The sequence below is a fragment of the Neoarius graeffei genome, chromosome 26, assembly GCF_027579695.1.
Source record: "Neoarius graeffei isolate fNeoGra1 chromosome 26, fNeoGra1.pri, whole genome shotgun sequence".
NCBI lineage: Eukaryota > Metazoa > Chordata > Actinopteri > Siluriformes > Ariidae > Neoarius > Neoarius graeffei.
The window spans coordinates 54,415,917-54,440,359 of NC_083594.1; the positions used below are offsets into that span (position 1 = coordinate 54,415,917).

At 41.7% G+C, this 24,443-nt stretch overlaps 2 protein-coding genes across 2 annotated transcripts in view; both read left to right on the top strand.

The window, feature by feature from the left end:
• Positions 1-8,428, top strand: part of wnk2 (WNK lysine deficient protein kinase 2) — a 48,881-nt gene extending 40,453 nt beyond the window's left edge. Inside the window, exons 22-30 of the mRNA XM_060910731.1 lie at positions 1,689-1,746; positions 1,933-2,000; positions 2,108-2,646; positions 2,788-3,017; positions 3,359-3,571; positions 3,713-3,811; positions 4,212-4,256; positions 4,426-4,676; positions 6,468-8,428. Of these exons, the coding sequence (XP_060766714.1) occupies positions 1,689-1,746; positions 1,933-2,000; positions 2,108-2,646; positions 2,788-3,017; positions 3,359-3,571; positions 3,713-3,811; positions 4,212-4,256; positions 4,426-4,676; positions 6,468-6,785 (1,821 nt within the window). The 3' untranslated portion in view covers positions 6,786-8,428. The remainder of the gene's footprint in view (positions 1-1,688; positions 1,747-1,932; positions 2,001-2,107; positions 2,647-2,787; positions 3,018-3,358; positions 3,572-3,712; positions 3,812-4,211; positions 4,257-4,425; positions 4,677-6,467) is intronic.
• A 4,265-nt stretch (positions 8,429-12,693) lies between these two features.
• LOC132874226 (inter-alpha-trypsin inhibitor heavy chain H3-like) overlaps positions 12,694-24,443 on the top strand; it is a 34,907-nt gene continuing 23,157 nt past the window's right edge. Inside the window, exons 1-9 of the mRNA XM_060910214.1 lie at positions 12,694-12,768; positions 14,452-14,615; positions 16,349-16,453; positions 16,659-16,821; positions 17,003-17,119; positions 17,269-17,397; positions 17,550-17,666; positions 21,552-21,720; positions 22,557-22,667. Coding sequence (XP_060766197.1) covers positions 12,694-12,768; positions 14,452-14,615; positions 16,349-16,453; positions 16,659-16,821; positions 17,003-17,119; positions 17,269-17,397; positions 17,550-17,666; positions 21,552-21,720; positions 22,557-22,667 — 1,150 coding nt within the window. The remainder of the gene's footprint in view (positions 12,769-14,451; positions 14,616-16,348; positions 16,454-16,658; positions 16,822-17,002; positions 17,120-17,268; positions 17,398-17,549; positions 17,667-21,551; positions 21,721-22,556; positions 22,668-24,443) is intronic.

The following is a 24,443-nucleotide window of genomic DNA, read 5'->3' on the forward strand; positions in this document are numbered from 1 at the left end:
ACCGAAAATCGGATTTATTCTGGAGTTACAGTCCAGCAACACATACTACCACAAACATTCACTCAGAACTTGAATTACAGGTTTGTTTGTTTTTTTTTATCTACATCTCCAGAAACAAGAAAATAAGAGAAACATTCCTTGGCCATGGTATAAATATCGGGATTATTCCAGCTGCTTGAATACAGTTTTGTTTTTGCTAAAATCACTCTGATATTAATATTTAACAGTTACTCCACAAAATCGAGTCGTGCATGAGTTGATAGCGCTCTAAGCCATGTACGACGAGATTGAGGGGAATAACTGTTTTATTCTATCCACATTCACTGCATTTTGAAGAACACAGCATTTTTATTTTTATTTTTTGCAAATTCAATAAATAAAAACTTCATCCAAAACGTCAGACAAAATCATTTCCGCTTAGAATGTAAACAAACCGGTGAAATGACAGGAGCAATTTGTGAAAAATGTGATAATAATAATTCTTGAAAAATAAAAAAAGATACGTTCTTACCGTCAAATACTTTCATTCCATATTTTGTTGCTTTTTTATTTATTTATTTATTTATTTATTTATTTTGGCGGGGTCTTCTTCTTCTTCTTCTTTAGGTTTTTTTTTTTTTGGTGGTTGCCAAACCATCATAAAGGTGCATTAGCGCCACCGACTCGGCTGGAGCATGGAACAGGCGCTATTGGGGGGGGAAACTCTATTCTTTTTGCTATTTCTGTTTCTTTTCAATACTTGATTTTTTGGGGTTTTGTTTTCGAGTAGAGTTTTTATTTCGTGCTCGGTTGGTTCAGCAACACGCTCTGCCATTTTGTTTTTCTCTACTCACAGTATATGAGCTGATTGGCTACTCTACTACTAGGCTATCAGAGTGCATGATTGCTCATATCCAGTGACTGTGGACAGAATAATAGACAATATCATTTGATTAGCACCAGAAGAGTTCAAATATTCATGATCATCAACTTAAAGTGAGGGTAGGCACTTTAGTTTAGAAGCATTTTTGTTATATTCCTTGAAATTCTCTTTGAATCCCAACAGCAGTGAATAAATCAAATGCTCAGACATTAAAAAGAAGAAAAATCCATCATTGGTGGCAGTTGCAGAGCGGTAAAAATCCCGTCCAATCATTTCATTCAGTCCACAAGAAATGATTGGATGGCCTACCTGCCTGTCTACCTGTGCACACTCTGCTCGTGTACTCATTGTGCAGGACCAGAGTCATCCACAAGGCTTGGCAGATATATTTCTAAAGCTAATATGCTAATTTGATGGCTGTGAGTTCTAACAATCGACATGTTCGTTGTTTACTTTCATGATGATAATGTTGCCGTTTTCTTACATGTGAATGAGACATGAGGTCATTGAATCTGACAGCGATACGCTTCTTTGCCCAACGCTCTCTTTCTCGTGGACTCGTCCTCCAGCAGTAGTCGGGCAGTGCGCATTCATGCATTTTAGAGGAGTGGCTTTGAATGGAGGCCTGAAGGGAGGGGTGGGACTTTTCAGTTGAAGACTTTCAAAATCTCACTTACTCTTGCTGGTTTCTCCAAGACTGCCTGCCGTACCTTTAAATAAGAACTTAAATTTTAGACCTGACAAAAAGGACAAGGACAAAAAGAAAGTTTTCTTGAAGCTTTTGTCTTCTCTGTGCTCATTTTAATTGCTAATTTCTTGGTCTCAGCCACAGATTCCAGAGCGAGTCGACAGTCTGAGCACGCTCAGTGACTCTGCCGTTGCTGGTATGACACATCATTTTGCCTTACTCGAGCTTATTAATGCTGTAGCTTAGAGTTACCATGAAGTCTATCCATCCGACTGAATGATACATTTCACAATTTCAGATTTTAAAAGTTGAATGATGGAGATGTAAAAGAAACTAAACATGAAACTGTGTAATTTTTGTGACCAGAAGCAATTCTCTTTAGTTACAGTGTCAAAGAAACCAGCAATGCCTCACTCCACCTCCTGCTCGAGCTCCAGGAGTCACTACAAGGTATTGTTTTTAAGCAGTAATTTTATGAAACATCCTACAGATCTTGTCTTGTCCTTGCATCCACATACACGTTACTGTAGCCATTAATCTCAGAAACTGTCAATCAGATGACAGCTGGTGCTCCTGACTTCCTCTCCGAGACCCAGAGAAAGCAGCGGAGTTGGAGCAGCACAGCTTCTCCGGCACACCCTGGTATCTGGGAGCGCAGTCTTTACACTCAGCCAAATGCGACCTTTAGTGCAGAGGACAACGACCCCACACACAGGAAACACAGCAGCAGGAACTCAGCTCCACCTGATTTCTGCCTGGACCCTCTGTCATCCCTCGGTGAGCGTGGCTCCCTGCCACGAACCCGTACGTCCGTCTCTGCGGATGTCCACGCTCGCTTCATGTCTTCTGACTCTGGGGCAGAGAGCAGCCCAGCCAAAATGGTGCCTCCGACGCCATCTCGCTCGGAGAGGAGAGGAAGCGACCTCATGAGGAGGGCGGTGGCCTTCCTGAGGCGTTCGGGCCGCAGCAGCAGTGTGCAGAGCTCTGACTCGCCCAGCAGACATGGTGGGACATGTGGGTCGTACATAAGCAGTGATAACGACTCTGAGATGGAGGACTTGGACGTTAAAAATGAACTGCAGAGGCTGAGGGAGAAGTGAGTATCACATCTGTGCTGAAATGTGTGCATGGAAGAGTGCAGAGATGAACACAGGATGTTCGAAACAGTTCATAACGTAAATGGTACCATTTTTACTCACATTTTGTGTTGTTCTATCTGAATTCCTTTTTTTTTTAGACATATGAAGGAGATTTCAGAGCTGCAGGCTCACCAGCGTGGGGAAATCGAGCTGCTGTATCGACGGCTTGGTAAAGCGCCTCCTCCTGGCTTCAGCCTCACATCAACAGTGCCCCCTGCTGGACGAAGACGCAGAACCAGCAAGCACAAACTCAGAGCAAGCAAACTGCTCAGCCCTCTGGTCCAACAGATACGAAGTGTCACCAAAACAAGCGACAGCAGCAAACCTGGTGATGCTCTCTTCCTTTTATCTTTGGGATGGGAAAAAAGTTCTAACCAAGCTACTTCAAGATCAGATCAACAGTCTGAACCAGCTGACCAGTAGTTCTTGTGGATAAACAAAAGAAATCGCAATTAATAGTGTATTTACTGGCATTTTAGGGTTTATCAGGGTGGTGGGTAGTGAAGCCAGATGATGGTGACTTACAAAGTGGAACTACATGTTGTATTATCTCAGGGTCTGCCAAAGATTTCCCTCGCTTTGATGACTGTCACATGGTGGCTTACAAAATGCTCCTGACAATATGAATAAACTCTTGTGATTTTGCTCTTTGCCTTGTTCCTCTATCAGCTGAGCCTGCCGTGAGCGTGAACGGCTCTCCAGCCCGAGCCTCAGAGGTGTGTGTTAGCCGGTCTCGCTCAGGGACCGACACTTTGCCCAGCTCTGTATCAGAACCGGTCCAGACCAAGCAGCCTTGCTCCCTCAAGGCCTCCATGTCATCTGATAATGTGTGCTCTGGACTGCAGGGAGAGGGAGCCGGCGTGTACAGCCACCCGGGACAGGGTGAGCATCCTGAAAATAACAGCATAGAACTTCATGATGTTTTGGTGTGCGTTGGTTAGTTCTTGAACCAACTGTCGCTGCCTACAGAACAATCTTCTCACACAAGTCTTGTGTATTTCCTGTCTCTCTTCCTGTGTCCAGGCTGGTCTCCTTATCTCCCAGCGGCTGAGAGGGTCACCTACAAGTCCAGCAGTAAACCACGTGCTAGATTCCTGAGTGGGCCTGTTTCTCTCTCCATCTGTTTGTATCTCTCTCTCACCCAAACCAGTTCACGCCCCGATCCTGTGTTCTTTCCCTTTCCATACATCAATGCAATCTGTTTCTTCCATTCCTCCTCCTTACTTTTCATTTCATGCCCTTTTATTCCTCCTTGCTTCGGCTTGATTAGAGAAAAATATAAACCATTTATTAATCTTGATGTCCCAGATTACACATGCCCTGGAGCCGATATAAACATGATTCCACAAGCTGTTATCATACTGTGTCTGATTTACTGCTCTGAATCCCTGACTGCTATCTTTGCTTCGAACCTTCCTTATTATTATTATTATTATTAATTTTTTTTTGTGGATGTGTTTAATGATATTTCACAAAATTTATTTCTAAACCCTGAACCCTGACAGTGAACTTTCCTCTGTAGGGTCGACGCTGAAACGGCTCTGCCTGGGTAAAGAACGTGGAAACAGTAACTATCCTTTTTTTTAAACTATCTTTACTCTAGAATGTAATTAAACTTTCCCGAGGGAATTCAGTGTTCCTTTTTCCTGATAACGACCTTTGCAAAGGTGCTACTCTTGTTGCGACAGCCCTGGAACTTGTACTTTAATTTCACTCAGGCGTCTGTGATTTTCTAGGGCCTGCAGGTCCTCCTGGGGCGTCTAATCATCCCCAGATGCCCCCAGGTTCGACTCCCTCACCACGTCACCCAGCGGTGGGGATAGCTCACGCACAAAGCAACAACAGCAACAACAACAATGACTTGTGCCCTGAGGAGCTGCAGAGGCTGGTGGACACGTGGAGCCCCAAAGCACCTAGTTTGTTCAGGCAGTCCTTCAGCCTGAGAGCGCAGCGAGCCGCCAGAGCGAGAACCAGGAGTGCTGAAGGGGTAAGGATGGACTCGCTCAAACAGATTTTCAAGTATCCACAGCCAGAAATGGCAACATTGTGAATGTAGAAGCAACACAATGTTAATTAGATCATGGAAATGTTCATCACTGTTAGCATTTTAAGACTTGTGTGCTATTAGCTAAAAAAAACAACAACAAGTTTTGCTCATCATTAAGACCTCGTTAACATTTACATCTAGTATAGTGTATTACAAAATGCTGATCTGACATGTCCATGCATATTTGTTCTACATGTGGAGTTGTTTGTTTGTCAGTTCATGAGTGGTGTGGTCCCATTGAGGTTCCATTCTCTTTTTGAGGAACAGCACAGTTCCTGAAGAAGTTCCTGGTGTTGTGTTTCCACCATAATGCAGGGGCAGTGATCAGAAAGAGAAGTTGACCAAACTGTGCAGTGGGTCATTTCATGTGCAAGCAGAACTACACCGTGAACATGGCGCAAGTTGTTTTTTAAAGCTAGACGGCCTTTCGATTTCATAAAATCGGTGAAATTTAGTTCCGTCTGAAATGTGGTGATTGTGATATCTGTTTATTTCTGTAATATCTCACAAAATATCAGGCCATTCTGTGGCTGGGAAGTTATTTAATTTAAGAGGATTAAAGCAAATAATGTGCATGAAATCGCTCGCTTGGCACAGTCAAGCAGACAGAGGAAGTCCGTATGCGCATGCGCAGGTTTACCTTCTTCTTCTTCTTTTGGGTTTTACGGCAGCTGGCATCCACAGTGTTGCATTACTGCCATCTACAGGTTTCCCTTTGAGCGTGCACTGACAGTTCCATCATTCTGTCGCTAAACGAACAGCTGATCACACCGAGGTGCTCGCTGAGCGCCCATATTTATTAGTTTGGTCCTGTGTTTCCTTTCCTTCGTATATAACATCACATCTTTTCTTCTCGCTTTCTTTCCGTTACTCTAGTCGCTCTTTCACGTTTCATTCGCACACTCACGCCCTCCATTTTTCTCTCCTGTTTCTAATTGGTATCCCACAATGCCTTGTGTGAACAGGGAAAGCCCATCACGTGATGCATGATGTAGTATCTTGAACTGGGTCATGGTGAAGCAGGAAAAAATAGCAGAGAATCTAGGACCACATGGCTCTAAACTCATTAATTGTTCTATTTAAAAACAAAAAACTAATAAAATTGGAAGTCTGTGATTCAAATTCAGTAGCTTTCGGTCACTAAGCAAAAATAATTGGGTGTCGGGGAAAATTCTTTTTATGACCTACACTTGAAAAATCTGAAAGGCCGTCTAGCTTTAAGGCGTTTGCTTTTTAATTGGAGCTGTGTCAAATTTCACACTTCAAGCCTTTTTTCCATGAGTACCATGCTGTTAGAAGTGTGAAATAAATTACTTGCTCCTTACGTCCGATCTAAAGCATTCCAAGAATGTTTGGCTTTGCTGGTCATGCCATGTCGCTGCTATAAAAGACGTTTATGTGATTGCTTGTTCGCTGGGTGCATGAAGGGCAAGTATTTGACTAATCAGTGCCTTCAGTATGGGAAGTTCCACCTCAGTAATTCCTCATCTCGAGAGATCGACCCAAGAACTAAAATTATTCTCCTAATGCTACTCCAGCTTCGGAGCTACAGTGCTTCCTTTTGTTTAAATTTGTTCTGGGGGAAAAAAAGTTTCTTGGTTCTTGAACTAATTCCTGTGGTGGAAACTTACCTCATAATTTCAATGAGCACCATCCATATCATCAATTCCTCCCCCCTCCCTGTTTTGTTTTGGGTTTTTTTTTAAATCTCTCACCCTGGTTTTTCTCTAGGTGCTTCCAGGCTCAGCAGCTGTAACATCCGCCTCACTGCTTTCTCTCTCATGGCCTAGGATTAACTCCCACACCTCCTCTGAGATGACGGAGCCCTTGCTCACCCTCCAGGATGGGTTGTCGGTGCACGACAATCATTTTGGAGAATTTATAGGTACTCCGGTGTACATTAGTCACTGGCCTGCACTGAGCACGGCTCTTGATCAGGGAGGGCTTATGTTCTCCACTGTGGCTTCATCTTGGACCAGACGGTCATCTCCACCAGAGCTCCTCAGATCCCAAAACAGGACTCCAACGCCCAGGTCTTCCATGTTGTAGCATCAGTTAAATTTCTCGACAGTATCTTTAGAGTATGGTAGCTTGTACAACTTTGACCATATCTCTTAAAGGCATGCATGGTCTTACTTTTACTGTTCCAGCCCAAATTATATATGTATATGAACATTTGCCAGATAGTTGAGTATGAATATGTCCATAATTTATGTACAGTGTATTTTTACATCAACTTTTGCGCATAAACTCTCACCCTTAACTCTCCTGAACTCTAACCAGAGCTCCTCCTGTACACTGACAATCTCACATGCCTCGACAATACACACAGACACACACTGTATATAAATATCATGAAATGTAGCCTTGCAGCCCTCTTAAAGAACTCAAACACCACATATCCTGTAAAACACAATCAAAATTTCTCACATTCACTGCATCACTGTGATGCCTTGAGGCAGTCCTGCAGTCATTCATGGTTCATACCAAGGATTCTGGACCAAGACAAGAAGCTATATTTGTTCGAAATGGCTTGCCATTGGACTGCAGGATCCACCGAGAAAGTTTCAAACTGACTGACATTCAAGGTGGAGAGTTTACACGAGTGCCTTGAACAGCAGTTTTGGACCCACTGAGTGAGCGGCAATACCAAGACATGAAGCAAACTGGTGGTGACATTTCAGGAGTATGAACATTTGTCCAAGTTTTTTTTTTCTTCTGTGTACAAACATTAAGGAAAAAGGTTCACTCAGTTAAGTACATGTTGTCAAAATAAGTTGTACATGATTAGCCTAAAAGTCCAAGTCTCTTTTTCAAGGATTCTTCTCATTGTACACGATACTGTGATGGATCCAAGAATGTATTGGATGACACTGTTATTTGGCAATCGAGGACAATTGGACTGCCACGTACACCCAGGTCAGGTCCGTGGTCCTGTCCGGTGTTACCTCTGACTCAGCGAGGTGCAGATGTGTTCAAATGTACAGCATCTGGATTTCAAGGTTTCAAAGTTTAAGGAACAGGACGGGGGAGTGTGTAAAGTGTGTGTCAGGTGATGTGTCTCTTCAAAGGATATGTTCATCGACATGGGAGAGGGATCACGCCAATCTCTGCACATGACACTGTGTTCTAGCAAAAGTATGGACTGTGAGTGAATGTGTGTGTGAGTGATACAGGCTGTGAGTGTATTCGATTTGTGTGTGTGTGTGTGTGTGTGTGTGTGTGTGTGTGTGTGTGTGTGTGAGAGAGAGTGAGTACATGTCCATTTCCTAAATGCAAAAACTGATCAGTGTGTTCTGAAGTTCAGTCATCATACCCTCCCCTTTTTTTTCTATCCAACAAGAATAACGTCTTGACGCCATCAGCTTTGTGTAAGAACATGCCTTACTCCACGGACTGACCCCAGAACAGTTTACTGAAGTGTATAAATGTGTTGTTGTTCTGTAATATGATCATATGAAATCGGGATTCTTCTTCGAAGTAAATACATGGACACTTGTACAGTGTATAGTTATAAGATAAGGCAATTATTTTAACCAGCTTTTCCATTTTTTTCTGCTGTTGTATCTTAGCTATGCAAAAAAAAAGGTCCACCATAATTCATGATGCATTACTGCCATGAAATTCTTTGCCTGTATATGCTTGCACTAAAATCCCTAAAATCCTAGTGTGCTCTAAACGTCCTGTTCTTCCTGTGTTTGCAGACAAAGGCCAAGTCTGGACACTGTTTTCAAGAGTATCGATATTAAATCTCATGTTTACCTGGAATACATCATTTTTGTTTGGCTGTTTCTTTTTGGGGTGGGGGTTAGGGTGGTCCCGAAATGTATGGGAAAATTTTTTTTAACCAAAACATTCCGACCACCCCTGCGATGACCTGGTGACTTGTCCAGGGTGTACCCCGCCTTTCGCCCGTAGTCAGCTGGGATAGGCTCCAGCTCGCCTGCGACCCTGTAGAACAGGATAAAGTGGCTACAGATAATGAGATGAGATGAGATTCCGACCACCCTACCATTTTTTTACATAGGCTAAAAGAAGGCAACAAGCAAAATTTCAGAAAAATTGGTTAATCTTTAGAGGTGCCACACGAGGTTGCAAATCGGGTTAAGCCATTAACGTTAGTTGGTGCGTAGACTGTTGCAGAGAAGATCTCAAACCCCCAAAAAGTCACAGTTCTAGAGGGAATATGCCACTTCTATGAAAAAGAAGAGGCAGGAAGAGTTTATAGACTGATAGAAGGTTAACTTTCATGCACTAAGGGGTTCTTAAACAATGAGCACTGATCGTAATATGCTGATGAAGTTGTGAATGTTTTTCAGATGGCTAGCAACAGTAATACAAGTAGTACCGGTGGTGCAAAGCACAAAACCAGAAAGGACAATTATGTTTGGTTAATTGGTCCCACTTCCAAGGAACTGTCTGGGAGAAAGCTTCCTTCTGCTAGGGAAGTCCTTAGTGTGTTCTTTTACCTCCACAAGATACCAGAATACCGAAGGGTTTAAAAAATCACAGACAAGTAATAGCTATTGTTACTTTGAACACAGGAAGTTATATTACTGTATTGTTTGTATTAATATGAAACAGTTAATAAGCCACATTATTTTATATTGTGTCTTGAGTGAAAAGTTTAATGGCTTTGTGGCACCACTAAACATTGTTCAGTCTTAACCAAATTTCGCACAATAACTTCTTTTAGGCAATGTAAAAAAAAGGTAAGGTGGTCATAACAAAATCCTAAAAAAAAATTTGGGGACCACCCTAGTGGGGGTGGGTTGTCCATTTCTCTTTTTTTTCTTTTATTTCTTATACCCTTGCTCTGAAGGAATGGGGTATACTGGTTTACCTCTGTCTGTCTGTCTGTATCTCCGTCTGTCAAAACCACAAACCATAGCCATTTGGGACCTGGTACCAAACTTCAGCTTGGGGTTCTATACTGTGTATACCATTTTCAGGTCTGTTGCACATCAACTTCCTGTTTACGAAACATAGTGTGGATTTACAAAATTTTCATAGCATTTTTCTCAGCAACTACACATCACAACTGTTTGATTCATCAGTGTCCTATTCCTTCAATTGCTTGCATTCTGATATAAGCGAGAGTGGGGGGTATACGTAAGTGAGCAGTAGCTCCCAGTTGGTCTTGTTGTTTATTGATCATAGACAGTTAGCACAAACATTCGGAAACAAGAAACTGGAGTTACTAAAATGACAATAAGATGAAAAATCTCATCTCATCTCATTATCTCTAGCCGCTTTATCCTTCTACAGGGTCGCAGGCAAGCTGGAGCCTATCCCAGCTGACTACGGGCGAAAGGCGGGGTTCACCCTGGACAAGTCGCCAGGTCATCACAGGGCTGACACATAGACACAGACAACCATTCACACTCACATTCACACCTACGCTCAATTTAGAGTCACCAGTTAACCTAACCTGCATGTCTTTGGACTGTGGGGGAAACCGGAGCACCCGGAGGAAACCCACGCGGACACGGGGAGAACATGCAAACTCCACACAGAAAGGCCCTCGCCGGCCCCGGGGCTCGAACCCAGGACCTTCTTGCTGTGAGGCGACAGCACTAACCACTACACCACCGTGCCGCCCAAGATGAAAAATCCACAGCATATATACTCACACATACAGACAGTAGCAACACAAAACAAAAAGGGAAGGGGGGGGGGGGGGGAGGGAACGACTTGCTCTCTTGTCCCAAAACACAATTAGCAAAACAGGGATCCATCTCTTCAAGGGTTTCTCCTTCTGGAGCCTCAGCTTGTGAGTTATGTGTATCATTCTATAAAGTTCCCAAACCCACTCCTTCCACAGCTGAACTGTTGAGACAGTGGGCTTCAGCCAGTTTACTGTGATGCCCTTAATGGCTGCTGACAGGAGGATTTGCAGAAGGTACACATCATCCCTACACTCAAAACCCTGAGGAGCAACTCCCAACAAAGGAACCAATGGATTTTAGGGGATGTCTATTCTAAAATACCGACCAGTGCTGAGTAAATATCATCCCAGTATTTCTTCAGTTTCTCACAAAACCAAAAGGTACGGACAAAGTTTGAGTCAGTTTCTCCACAATTCCTCCAGCAATTCCTGGTGACTGATGTTCCATACTTTCCTGTTATGTGCGGTGTCCTGAAGTATCTAACGATCATTTTCCATTTGAATTCTCTTTTTCTCATTTTCATTTCTCACTGATGAAACAGAGTGCAGATGCCAGTGAACTGAATTCTTCTTCAGCCAAAGAAATGTCCTTTAATTATCCTGAAATGGTCAAAAATGAAATACACTGGCTGGATCATTTATCACTTTACAGGAGCCTGAAACAGACAAGTGTTTGATTCAGGCTTGTTTCAGACCAGGAGGGACTCCTATTCAAATTGGCAATACTGCTTTACTACATGTGTAGTATTTTGCTCCTCAGTGTTACTGTAAAAGGTCAATGGCATAAAGGGGCAGAGTGCGAGTCTGTCTGTGGTAACCAATCACCTTCTTCTTACTCCTGTGGGTTTAAATCTGTGTCTGTCTGATTGACCAGTCCTTTGGCTCCTCATGGATGGATCCATAATAAGTTTAGCTTTTTTTGGTTTCCTATTTGTTCCAACCACCACTACCACCACCACCACATAAAAGGTAAGAATATTTATTGTCCAGATAATGATACACTCATATCGATGATACAGATGAGACAGATGTTGATAGATTTTCATCAAATGTCCAAATGATGAAACACAGAAGAGCTACCATAGTACAAACTGCTGAAAAAGTTAACATTGGCTAAAACAGAAAAGTGTCAGCATTTACTTTTTCAGCACTTTGTGCTCCAGAAGTTCTTCTATTCTTCTGGATTGGGCCATATGAGCTAGCCTTCATGCCTCATGCAAATCAATGAGCCTTCAACACCCATGACCCTGTCGCCGGTTCACCAGTTGTCCTTTGGATCCATGGACCACTTTTGTTTGGTACCGTACGAACCACTGCATACCGGGAACACCCCACAAGATGGGTCATTTCTGTGGAGATGTTAAGACCCAGTCATCTCACCATCGCAATTTGGCCCTTGTGAAAGTCACTCAGATCCTTACGCTTGCCCATTTTTCCTGCTTCCACGACATCAACTTCGAGAACTGATTGTTCTCTTTCTTGCTGCCTGATATACCCCACCCCTTCACAGGTGCCACTGCAATGAGATCATCAATGATATCCACTTCACCTGTGTGTCAGTGGGTTTAATCTTACGGCTGATTGGTGTGTGTTATTCGCAAGAAAAAATAGGAAAGTAGACGTGTAGTGTAATGTGCAGTGTAAACATGAGGACTTTCAGGTATGTGCAAAGTCTGCAGAGGGAGATTTTCAGTATAGTGGTCCATGTGTAACTGTGTGTGAGTGAGTGAAAGAGAGAGGGAAGGTTAGGTTGAACCTCAGAACCTCTCATGTAGAGTCTTGTCGATGGTAGGAGTGTGAATAGGTAATGCTGGAGATGGTGATTGTCCTTCATGATGCTGTGGGTCATTTTGATGACCCTGGTCTTGGAGAGCTCCTCCAGCGGTGCTGTAGTCCTGAACTGTGCAACCACCAAACCAGACTGTGATGGAGTTGGTGAGGATGCTCTCAACTGCACACTTATAGAAGCTGCTGAGGATTTGGCTTGGTCGAGATTTCTTCACCAGGTGGGTGGGTATGTCGTGATGTGAGACCAGGTGAGGTCCTCATCCATGTGAACACTGAGAAATTTGAATGTGCTCACTCTCTCTGCCTTCAAACACTGCGGGAAGGTTGTTCATCGGTTTATGAAGGAAACACTATTTTGGCTGTTTCCGCCCGAGTGTAAAGCAAGAAATACATACTGGGTGGAGCCAGCATTCAGTGACCAATGGCAATGACCGAAGTGTCTGAAGGGTTTGTTGAAAAGCTGATGTGTATTTGGAAGTCCTGAGGATTGTGTGGGACACCATGGAGAGAACCACAGTTTTACTAACAATCTTTGGATTTTTATTTCTCTGTGTCACCTCAGCCCCAGCCAAGCAGGTAAAGTCGGAGGTTTTCCTCTGAGTCATCTGCTTTTTCATTAATTATTTTTATAGTGAAAGTCTATAAACTTAAATTGTTGATTAGTGATAGAAAGTTGCTGTTAACAAAATATAAGCTAAAAAAAAACCCAATGAGATTTATTGAAGCGAAAGATGAACTCAGCAGCTTTTTTGCTGATAGTGTTGAATTGATTGATAATGCTTTCGGGCAGATGTGTTCAGAACAGTTTCACAATTCAAGATTTTGTTGTTCTATTTTCTGACTAAAGCACCAAAATTATTTCAAATTTGTTTGCAGTTGACTGTAAATACAAACTTGTTTTCTTTGATTTGGCAATAAAAGTGTCCATCCATCCATCATCTGTAGTCGCTTTATCCTGTTCTACAGGGTCGCAGGCGAGCTGGAGCCTATCCCAGCTGACTACGGGCGAAAGGCGGGGTACACCCTGGACAAGTCGCCAGGTCATCACAGGGCTGACACATAGACACAGACAACCATTCACACTCACATTCACACCTACGCTCAATTTAGAGTCACCAGTTAACCTAACCTGCATGTCTTTGGACTGTGGGGGAAACCGGAGCACCCGGAGGAAACCCACGCGGACACGGAGAGAACATGCAAACTCCACACAGAAAGGCCCTCGCCGGCCACGGGGCTCGAACCCGGACCTTCTTGCTGTGAGGCGACAGTGCTAACCACTACACCACCGTGCCGCCCAGCAATAAAAGTAGATGTACATAAAATACATAAAACAGACATTGCTGAGGATAGCACAATAAAGCCTAAAACTTATTTCCATTGTGGTCCTCAGGATAAAGATATATATCTCCAGCAAATAGGCATAGCAAATGATAAACAAAATAAAAATTGACAAATAAGGCTAATAATACATAAAATTGTTCTGATCATTAATTAGAATTTGTGACAGAAAGAATTCTTTAACAATTTTCTTCAAAAAATCTTTAGTCCCTAACAGTCTGATAGAAACACACAAATCATTCCATAACTTGGCACCAGTATAATAAAAACTATTTTTACTAAAAGAACCAACATGATTCTTTAAATGTTGGATTTATGAATCAATCTGAAAATGGCCATGAATTGAAATTCTGTACCTCGTTAAAATATATTGTAAACTATAGTATATCATTTTTTTTAATGTAACACAGGTTTCTGTTTTTGTTTTTCAAATTACACAATCCTGAAACTGTCATCACACTTATTTATTTATTTATTTATTTATTTTTAAAGCAGGACTTGAAAAATTTCAGCATCACGACAGGGATCTTTATATAAAAGTACAAATACAGTGGTTGAGCAACTTTGGGGTGAAGGCCCACTAACACTTTACTGAAGGTTACATTTGTTTGAGTTGTTCTGTTTGTTTTGAAGAATTTACTGGAATGGGCAGAGTGCTGACCTCGACAAAGCCAAAAACATACACGGCTGTATTTGCGTGACTCTAAATGCAGAATGGATAAAATTAGGTGTCAAAAAAATTCATTTACACCTGAATATCATTCTGTCTGTAAAATATCTGTTCAATTTTAATCTCCTTTCAGGATTTTTTTTTTTTTTTTTGCTGATCCATGCTGGGTATGGATTATAATTTCCACGTTAATGGAAATAAATGAATAAAAAAGCACAATCTTGCTGTTTTTCCCCTCCTCAACACAGAAACGAGAAATTGACATCTACAGCTTCCACATCAACTCGACAGTAACCAGCCGCTATGCCATCACAGTCATCACGAGCCGTGTGGCGAACCGACTCAACGAGTCCAGAGAGGTTCATTTCCAGGTCAAGATTCCAAAAAATGCTTTCATCAGCAAATTCAAGATGTAAGTCAAAGAGAAATGTGTAACTTTGATGACTGACCTTGGCACTTATACAGAATAAATCATTACAAAATCATGAATCTGCTAAAGACATTTAGTAATTTACCAAAAGTTTGTCTCACTGAGATTGTTTGGCTTCATGTGCACTGAACAGACGTGCGAGTATAACACATTCATCAGGTGAAGTCCACAAGGTAAATCCAAGCTCATGTGCAAACATGAAATCCACTAGAAGGTCAGAGGCAGAGGCTCAGGCCAAAATTGAATCTCAGATCTGTACGCATGAGATGACGTGGGAATTTGCTTGCATAAGTGTATACACCCTTTTATAATGGGTCATGTGACTGCTCAGAATTAACCACTCGTGTTCAAAGCAAATACAGGAGACAGAAAACAGGAGAGGGCAAAAAAGAGCGTCAATAAGGACTAAGAGCTGGACAAACTGCTCATTAAGTTTGCACCCTCGCTCAGTTTACTCCTTTAAAGCCGTACTGCCTTTCAGATTTTTCAAGTGTAGGTCATAAAAAGAATTTCCCCAACACCCAATTATTTTTCTTTAGTGACCGAAAGCTACTGAATTCAAATTACAGACTTCCAATTTTATTAATTTTTTTAAATAGAACAATTAATGAATTTATCTCCATGTAGCCCTAAATTCTCTCCGCTATTTTTTCCTGCTTCACCATGACCCAATTCAAGATACTATGTCATGCATCACGTGGTGGGCTTTCCCCGTTCACACAAGGCATTGTGGGATACAAATTTGAAACAGGAGAGAAAAATGGAGGACGTGAGTGTGCGAATGAAACGTGAAAGAGCGACTACAGTAATGGAAAGAAAGCGAGAAGAAAAGACGTTATGTTATATACGAAGGAAAGGAAATGCAGGACCAAACTAATAAATATGGGCGCTCAGCGAGCACCTCGGTGTGATCAGCTGTTCGTTTAGCGACAGAATGATGGAACTGTCAGTGCACGCTCAAAGGGAAACCTGTAGATGGCAGTAATGCAACACTGTGGATGCCAGCTGCTGTAAAACCCAAAAGAAGAAGAAGGTAAACCTGTGCATGCGCACACGGACTTCTTCTGTCTGCTTGACTGCACAAAGCGAGCGATTCATGCACATTATTTGATTTAATCCCCTTAAATTAAATAACTTCCCAGCCACAGAATGGCCTGATATTTTGTGAGATATTACAGAAATAAACAGATATCACAATCACCACATTTCAGACGGAACTAAATTTCACCGATTTTATGAAACCGAAAGGCCGACTCGCTTTAATAAACAATACTCAAGGCAGATCATTCCCATTTTTTTTCCACAATGCTTGGGTGTTCAGAAACCTCAGATTCTAAAAAGTGCTCGTGAACCAGGAGAGAGAAAGCTCCGTAACAGCACAGAGGGTCAGACTGCAACTCTCAAATCATGTGCTTTTGTTTGATCTCAGATAAAAAGTAAAGGATTTTGTAGTAAAGTACAAACTTGGTCAACAATCCACAAATTGGTCCACAAAAAGTATATGTTAAACTCACCCACACAACACACCTCAGACTTGTGCAGAGCCTCAGGCTGCGAGTCGCCGGTGTGACATGAAAATATTGTTTCCAATCATGATAATTTGATTGAATTTACCTTAACATTAAGTCACAATGCAGGAATCCTGAATTGTGGTTTAAGTGTACGAAATAACAGTGACTCGTCTACAAAAACATGTCTGAACACCTTCTGATCAGGTTAATCGAGGGAAAGACGTATGATGGTGTTGTGAAGAAGAAAGAAGAGGCACAGCAGCAGTACAGTCGAGCAGTATCTCGAGGAGAAAGTGCCGGGATTGTCAGGTACCACAGAAACAGAAATAAAACTGATTACACAGCTGGATTATTGCAGCCAGGTGAGAAAAAAGGGATTCAAGTCATGAATTCATGTCTCTAACCGGCTGAATGAACGAGCATAAAGTCTAATTCCCATACAACTCTCATCAGTAATAATAATAAAAATAATAATAATAATAATATTAATAATAATGCTTGTGATGGGCTTCAGTGCAGTAGGAAGGACGCTGGAGGAGTTTAAAACCTCGGTGACGGTGGCAGCTTTGAGTAAGGTGACCTTTGAACTCACCTATGAAGAGCTGCTAAAGCGACGACTCGGCAAATACAAGTTACAAATCCACGCGCAACCAATGCAGCCTGTGGCAGATTTCAAGGTGATGCCAGACCTCAAGGACGCACAACAACTCTGTCTTGTTCCAAACTGCCTTTAAGGATTTACTGCTAATTTAACAAGCAATAGATACGATTTGAAGCAGTAATTTTCCCGTCATAATCATGTGACAACAAGGTAAATTACAGCTGTAAGATTTCACACTGAGGCCGTGTCTCCACTAGATTGACGTCTATATTAATGAGCATCCAGGTCTTTCCTTCCTGGAGGTCAAAGGAGGGCTGAAGACTCAGGAGCTCTCCGGGGCTGTGATCAGCACTCTGGCCGAGTCAACCGAAGAGGTGAGAAAAATTAAAAACAGTAAAATTATGCTTTAGTGAACCATTTAGATCAACTCCAAAGCCTCTGTCATTCAGAAATTGATTAATTAGTTCATATTATTATTATATGTCATATTATATTATCTGTCTCTCCTCGTTCGTATGTGCAGGCATGGGTCAACTTTTACCCCACACGCGAGCAGCAAACACAGTGTGAAGGTTGTGGAGAAAATGGACTAAACGGAGACCTGCTCATAGAGTATGATGTGAAGAGACCACATCAAAGTGGAGAACTTCAGGTCATTTCTAGAAACATTAACATAAGTGAAACTATGAGTGTCAGTTATTTTACAGATAAGTACCATAAGGATATATGTGCCCTTCCCATGAGTCATCAGAGTTTCTCATTTTGAGATTTGAAACAAAAAGAGACTTCTTTTGTTTTTTGCAGGTATTAAATGGATATTTCGTCCACTACTTTGCACCCACGGATATTCAACAAATCCCAAAAAATGTGGTTTTTGTCATTGATCGCAGTGGCTCTATGAGTGGCAGGAAAATTGAGCAGGTAAGCATGATCAACAGTGTGATTCAGTCTCTGTGAATTTACAGTTTCCATCCCAGAGGATAGCTGAGTAGATCTGCAAACTCAAATATAGATTCAGATGTATCTATTACGGCGGCACGGTGGTGTAGTGGTTAGCACTGTCACCTCACAGCAAGAAGGTTCTGGGTTCGAGCCCCGTGGCCGGCGAGGGCCTTTCTGTGCGGAGTTTGCATGTTCTCCCCGTGTCCGCGTGGGTTTCCTCCGGGTGCTCCGGTTTCCCCCACAGTCCAAAGACATGCAGGTTAGGTTAACTGGTGACTCTAAATTGAGCGTAGGTGTGAATGTGAGTGTGAATGGTTGTCTGTGTCTATGTGTCAGCCCTGTGATGACCTGGCGACTTGTCCAGGGTGTACCCCGCCTTTCGCCCGTAGTCAGCTGGGATAGGCTCCAGCTCCCCTGCGACCCTGTAGAACAGGATAAAGCGGCTAGAGATAATGAGATGAGATGAGATATTGGTGATGAACACTGGTCAGAAGGGCCCCCTGGAAATTTTTGCTTGGGGCCACAACAGACCCTAGAATCGCCTCTGCCTTTCATCCATAGTCACCCTGAACAGGATAAGTGGCTACAGATAATAGATGGATGGAGATATATAATATACAGTTATTCCACAAAATTGAGTTGTAAATGTGCTGATAGCTGATGAGGCACGTAACACCAAGTTGTACGATGAGATTGAGTGGAATAACTGTTTTATTCTATCCACATTCACCGGATTTTGAGAAAATTGAGAGAATTATTACCTCGCCTGTGATGGAGTCAGTGGGGTGAGGGATTGGAATGTGTCTGTTAACAATCTAGCATCTAGACGGTTGCACCGATTGACTTCAAATTTTCAGGGTAGGTGGGCAATGGTCTGTAGATCACCCCCAAAATTAAATCAGGTAATCGGGTCAAGGTGAAGGTCAATGTCACCAGAAAAGTCAACCTTTCAGTCAAAATAGCATATTTTCCATTATAACTCAAAAAGAGTTGGCGATAGACAGATGTTTACTATTATGAGCATATAGGAACTCCCATATGCCCTTTCATTTGGCACCATGGTCTTTGACCTTGAGGGACCTTGAAAGGTCAAACTCAAAGTCACAGATTTTCAGAGGGCTGCAACTTGAAAACGGTTGATGGTCGACAAATATTTACCCTTATCAACTTCTAGAAAGTGCCATATGGGCTTTCATTTGGCACCATGACCTTTGACCTTGAGCGGCCTTGAAAGGTCAAACTCAAGGTCATGGATTTTCATAGGACTATAACCTGACAGCTGATGATTGAGAAATATTACCATTATCAACATATATGTATAAAATAAGTGCTGCCGGGCGAAATTTGCTTTGCCTGGCAACACTTTTTTTTTTTTTGCAAATTCAATAAATAAAAACTTTATGCAAAACATCCAACAAAATAATTTCTGCTTAGAATATAAACAAACCAGTGAAATGACAGGAGCAATTTGTGAAAAATGCAATAATAATAATTCTTGAAAAATATATATTAAAAAATATACGTTATTTTCCATATTTTGTTGCTTTTTTGTATTTTTTCTGGTTTTGTTTTCAAGTAGAGTTTTTATTTCGTCCTCGGTTGGTTCAGCATCACGCGCCGCCATTTTGTTTTTCTCTACTTACGGTATATGAGCTGATATCCTAGTAGGAGAGTAGCCAGTCAGAGCATGCGATTGCTCATATTTAGTGAATGTGGACAGAATTTATATTTATTAGATTAATACAGTTCAGCTATAATGAGTTGATCTCAGTGAGTGTGCACATGTGGAGATGCAGAGAGCACACGGTTCCAACTGGAGTTCCTGCTGATGTTTTCTTTTTTTTTAGTATGTTTTTATTTCAAGTTTGAACAAGGCAAACACACAACAGCAATGCTATATAATTTTAAAAAGAGGTGGGCGTTGATACAACATACACATAGCAAGTTAACGGTTATATACAACCCCAATTCCAAAAAAGTCGGGACAAAGTACAAATTGTAAATAAAAACAGAATGCAATAATTTACAAATCTCAAAAACTGATATTGTATTCACAATAGAACATAGACAACATATCAAATTTCGAAAGTGAGACATTTTGAAATTTCATGTCAAATATTGGCTCATTTGAAATTTCATGACAGCAACACATCTCAAAAAAGTTGGGACAGGGGCAATAAGAGGCTGGAAAAGTTAAAGGTACAAAAAAGGAACAGCTGGAGGACCAAATTGCAACTCATTAGGTCAATTGGCAATAGGTCATTAACATGACTGGGTATAAAAAGAGCATCTTGGAGTGGCAGCGGCTCTCAGAAGTAAAGATGGGAAGAGGATCACCAATCCCCCTAATTCTGCGCCGACAAATAGTGGAGCAATATCAGAAAGGAATTCGACAGTGTAAAATTGCAAATAGTTTGAACATATCATCATCTACAGTGCATAATATCATCAAAAGATTCAGAGAATCTGGAAGAATCTCTATGCGTAAGGGTCAAGGCCGGAAAACCATACTGGGTGCCCGTGATCTTTGGGCCCTTAGACGGCACTGCATCACATACAGGCATGCTTCCGTATTGGAAATCACAAAATGGGCTCAGGAATATTTCCAGAGAACATTATCTGTGAACACAATTCACCGTGCCATCCGCCGTTGCCAGCTAAAACTCTATAGTTCAAAGAAGAAGCCGTATCTAAACATGATCCAGAAGCGCAGACGTCTACTCTGGGCCAAGGCTCATTTAAAATGGACTGTGGCAAAGTGGAAAACTGTTCTGTGGTCAGACGAATCAAAATTTGAAGCTCTTTATGGAAATCAGGGACGCCGTGTCATTCGGACTAAAGAGGAGAAGGACGACCCAAGTTATCATCAGCGCTCAGTTCAGAAGCCTGCAGCTCTGATGGTATGGGGTTGCATTAGTGCGTGTGGCATGGGCAGCTTACACATCTGGAAAGACACCATCAATGCTGAAAGATATATCCAGGTTCTAGAGCAACATATGCTCCCATCCAGACGATGTCTCTTTCAGGGAAGACCTTGCATTTTCCAACATGACAATGCCAAACCACATACTGCATCAATTACAGCATCATGGCTGTGTAGAAGAAGGGTCCGGGTACTGAACTGGCCAGCCTGCAGTCCAGATCTTTCACCCATAGAAAACATTTGGCGCATCATAAAATGGAAGATGCGACAAAAAAGACCTAAGACAGTTGAGCAACTAGAATCCTACATTAGACAAGAATGGGTTAACATTCCTATCCCTAAACTTGAGCAACTTGTCTCCTCAGTCCCCAGACGTTTACAGACTGTTGTAAAGAGAAAAGGGGATGTCTCACAGTGGGAAACATGGCCTTGTCCCAACTTTTTTGAGATGTGTTGTTGTCATGAAATTTAAAATCACCTAATTTTTCCCTTTAAATGATACATTTTCTCAGTTTAAACATTTGATATGTCATCTATGTTCTATTCTGAATAAAATATGGAATTTTGAAACTTCCACATCATTGCATTCCGTTTTTATTTACAATTTGTACTTTGTCCCAACTTTTTGGAATCGGGGTTGTATGATACACGTGGCTTAGGTACATGGCTTGTGTACAAAAATAATTACTTCATTAAGTCGTTGAGGAAAGCTATAGCCACTAACCAGTTATTGATTGTTTGAGGTGTGGCTTTATGAAATCTGGCTGTAGCACGCTCCAAAATCAAAACATCCAAAAAGTAGGAATGCTAGACAGATGACAGATAAATATCGGGTTCAAACCAACCTTTCAAAATTGTCTTTTCTGAGGCAGTGAAAGCCGCTGTTAATATCCTTTTTTGTTGTACGCTAAGCATCAAACTGCTGATGTTTTCCATTTTAGACTCGTGCTGCGATGTTGAAGATTTTGGGAGATCTCGCTCAGAATGACTACTTTGGCCTGATCAGCTTTGACTCTGCAGTTGAGGTCTGGAAAAATGAACTGCTGCCAGCCACAGAGGAGAATCTGAACAAGGCAAAGACCTTTGTGAAGAAAATTAATGATCGTGGAGGTAAAGCCATGTTCACTACTGAACACAGTGTGGTCTAAAGATTCGCTTTCTTGCCTGAACGGTGGGAAAAACAACACGCAGGGTTTTCAAAGTAAAATGTCACACAGATCTGTCATTTAAAATAAAAAGATTATACTTTTTTCAGCTGATTCTGCTTCAGTCGTGAAGGAACACCTAATTTATGGTTTTCAGTTTCTATAAAAACGCATTGTATTGAACTGTGTTTAAAAATTGTGGCTCACATTTTCATTTTTCAAACAGTCAGTGCTGATCAAACTTGAGGATGTAAAGCACAGCAGTGGGAGCAGTGGTGGAAATCACAACGCCTCGTTATCAAAGCTGGATTTATTATTGAGCTTTCATCATCACAAATATAGTTTTATAAGCCTCAGGTTCCAACTAAAGAGAAAAAAGTCGATAAGTTTCGAAATAAAAAGCCCCAAAAGATCGCTGGAATGTTTAGTACAGATTTTGAATCATGTGCCTCACATTTCAATCGTTCATAAAATAAATATGTCCTGAGAAGGTTTGTGTAATTTCACATGATTTACAGATTATGTGATCCCTGACTGTTTGAGTAAAAGTTTGAGCACCCCTGTTCGATGTGATGAATTATCTGAGTAGAGTCATCATTAGAACTTGTTTAAATTACGAAGTCTATCCCAATTTTTAAGATTAAAAAAAAAAGCTTTAACTGCAACAAATTGGCTGGAGCATGTGAGAAAGTGTGGTGTATCATCCGGTCTGCTCTGCAGAGACCAAACTGCTGTTTATGAACATGGACTGAAGAATGTCTTTAAGAACTTCTAAATGATTCCTGACTGATCTTCCCCCAGCCACGGACATCAACGCTGCAGTGCTGAAGGGGGTGGAGATAATCAGGAGGTACCCCCGAGAGGGCTCAGCCTCCATCCTCATCCTGCTCACTGACGGAGATCCCACTTCTGGTATTAAACATTTAAATTATGTTGGTCATTATGTTATTCCCTATAAAGAGTGAATAAATCGAATAAACGAATGAATCAAATTAGAAATTAAACAGTAAGGTGTTCAAAAAATCTTCAGGCATGTGCTTCTCCTCATGCCATGTTGCTTATATGAGCAACGATCATCAAACAAGTTCAGCTGGAACAAGTGTTTCCAGGCAAAACAAACCTCACCTGGTAGCACTTATTTTATACCTGTATGTTGATAAGGGTAATATTTCTCAATCATCAGCTGTCAGTTATAGTCCTATAAAAATCCATGACCTTGAGTTTGACATTTCAAAGTCATTCAAAGGTCATGGCAGCAACTGAAAGCGCATATGGGACTTCTTATATGTTGATAATCATAAACATCTGGCTATCATGAACCATTTTAAAGTTATAGTCCTTTGAAAACCCATGACCTTCAGTTTGACCTTTCAAGGTCACTCAAGGTCAAAGATCATGGTGCCAAATGAAAGCCCATATAATAATGATAATGGTAAATATCTGTCGACGATCAACCGTTTTCAAGTTACAGCCTCTGAAAATCTCTGACCTTGAGTTTGATCTTTCAAGGTCCCTCAAAGTCACATATCATTGTGCCAAATGAAAGGCCATATGGGAGTTCCTATATGCTCATAAGAGTAAACATCTGTCTATTGGCAACCATTTTTGAGTTATAATGGAAAATATGCTATTTTGAACAATGACCTTGACCCCCCTCACCTTTAACCCCCAACCACTACAGAGGCTGTCCAAGCTATCCTATCATGCTGCATACAGTTGGAAGCAGAATTGAAAGATACACATTTTGGTTTTGGTTTGAAGTCAAAATAATGAATGTAAAGAAAGTTATCCAAAAAAAAACTATTTTGACCTTTCCGGTGACCTTGTCCTTGATCTGATTATCCCCAAAATTTAATCAGGTAATCTATGGACCATTGCCCACCTACCCTGAAAATTTGAAGTCAATCGGTGCAACCGTCTAGATGCTAGATTGTTAACAGACAGACACACAAAGAAAGAAACAAACCGCACTGATTACAATCCCTCACCCCCCTGACTCCATCGCAGGCGAGGTAATAAATGCAGAAATCCATTTTGGTTTAATCGTCCACACAAGTACCAAAAAACCCAAGAATAACTTTTCAAACTATCCAGTGTCACTAGATATCACTTCACACACATTTCTAATTTATTCATGGCCAAATCAGGCAGCTGTCCCCGATCACATGGCAGCAACCAAACAAAGGCGATCACGTGCTTCCTCTGAAGCTTCCACATGAAGTCAGCCAACCATATCTCACATCTGCTGCTCATGTGACACCAGGGGGCAGTATAATATTGTAAGCTCTCTGAGGTGTGGGTGGAGCACAGAGGACGGCAGGACAAAGCTTCAGGTACGAAATAGGCTTTTATTGCCAGACTTTTCAGTATAACAAAAAGCTTTATTCTCATAAACACACACGCTGTGTTCTTGTCCCGGGAAGAGCTCTCCTCTGCCTCCTTAAATAGGGCGCGGTTACTGGGAAGACACACAAACACAGGTTAATTACCGTCAGGTGTAGTGATTCTGCCACTCACCTTCCCTGGCTCCACCCTCCTGTCACAAACCGGCGCTTGACCACGCCCCCGCTGCCACAAATATGCTTACAGATGCCCCCGATTGGTGAGCGTTGCTGTGATTGTTCGAGGAGTGAGAGGACACGAACTCATAATCTCTTGATGATCAGGCGAACACTTGCCATTGCACCA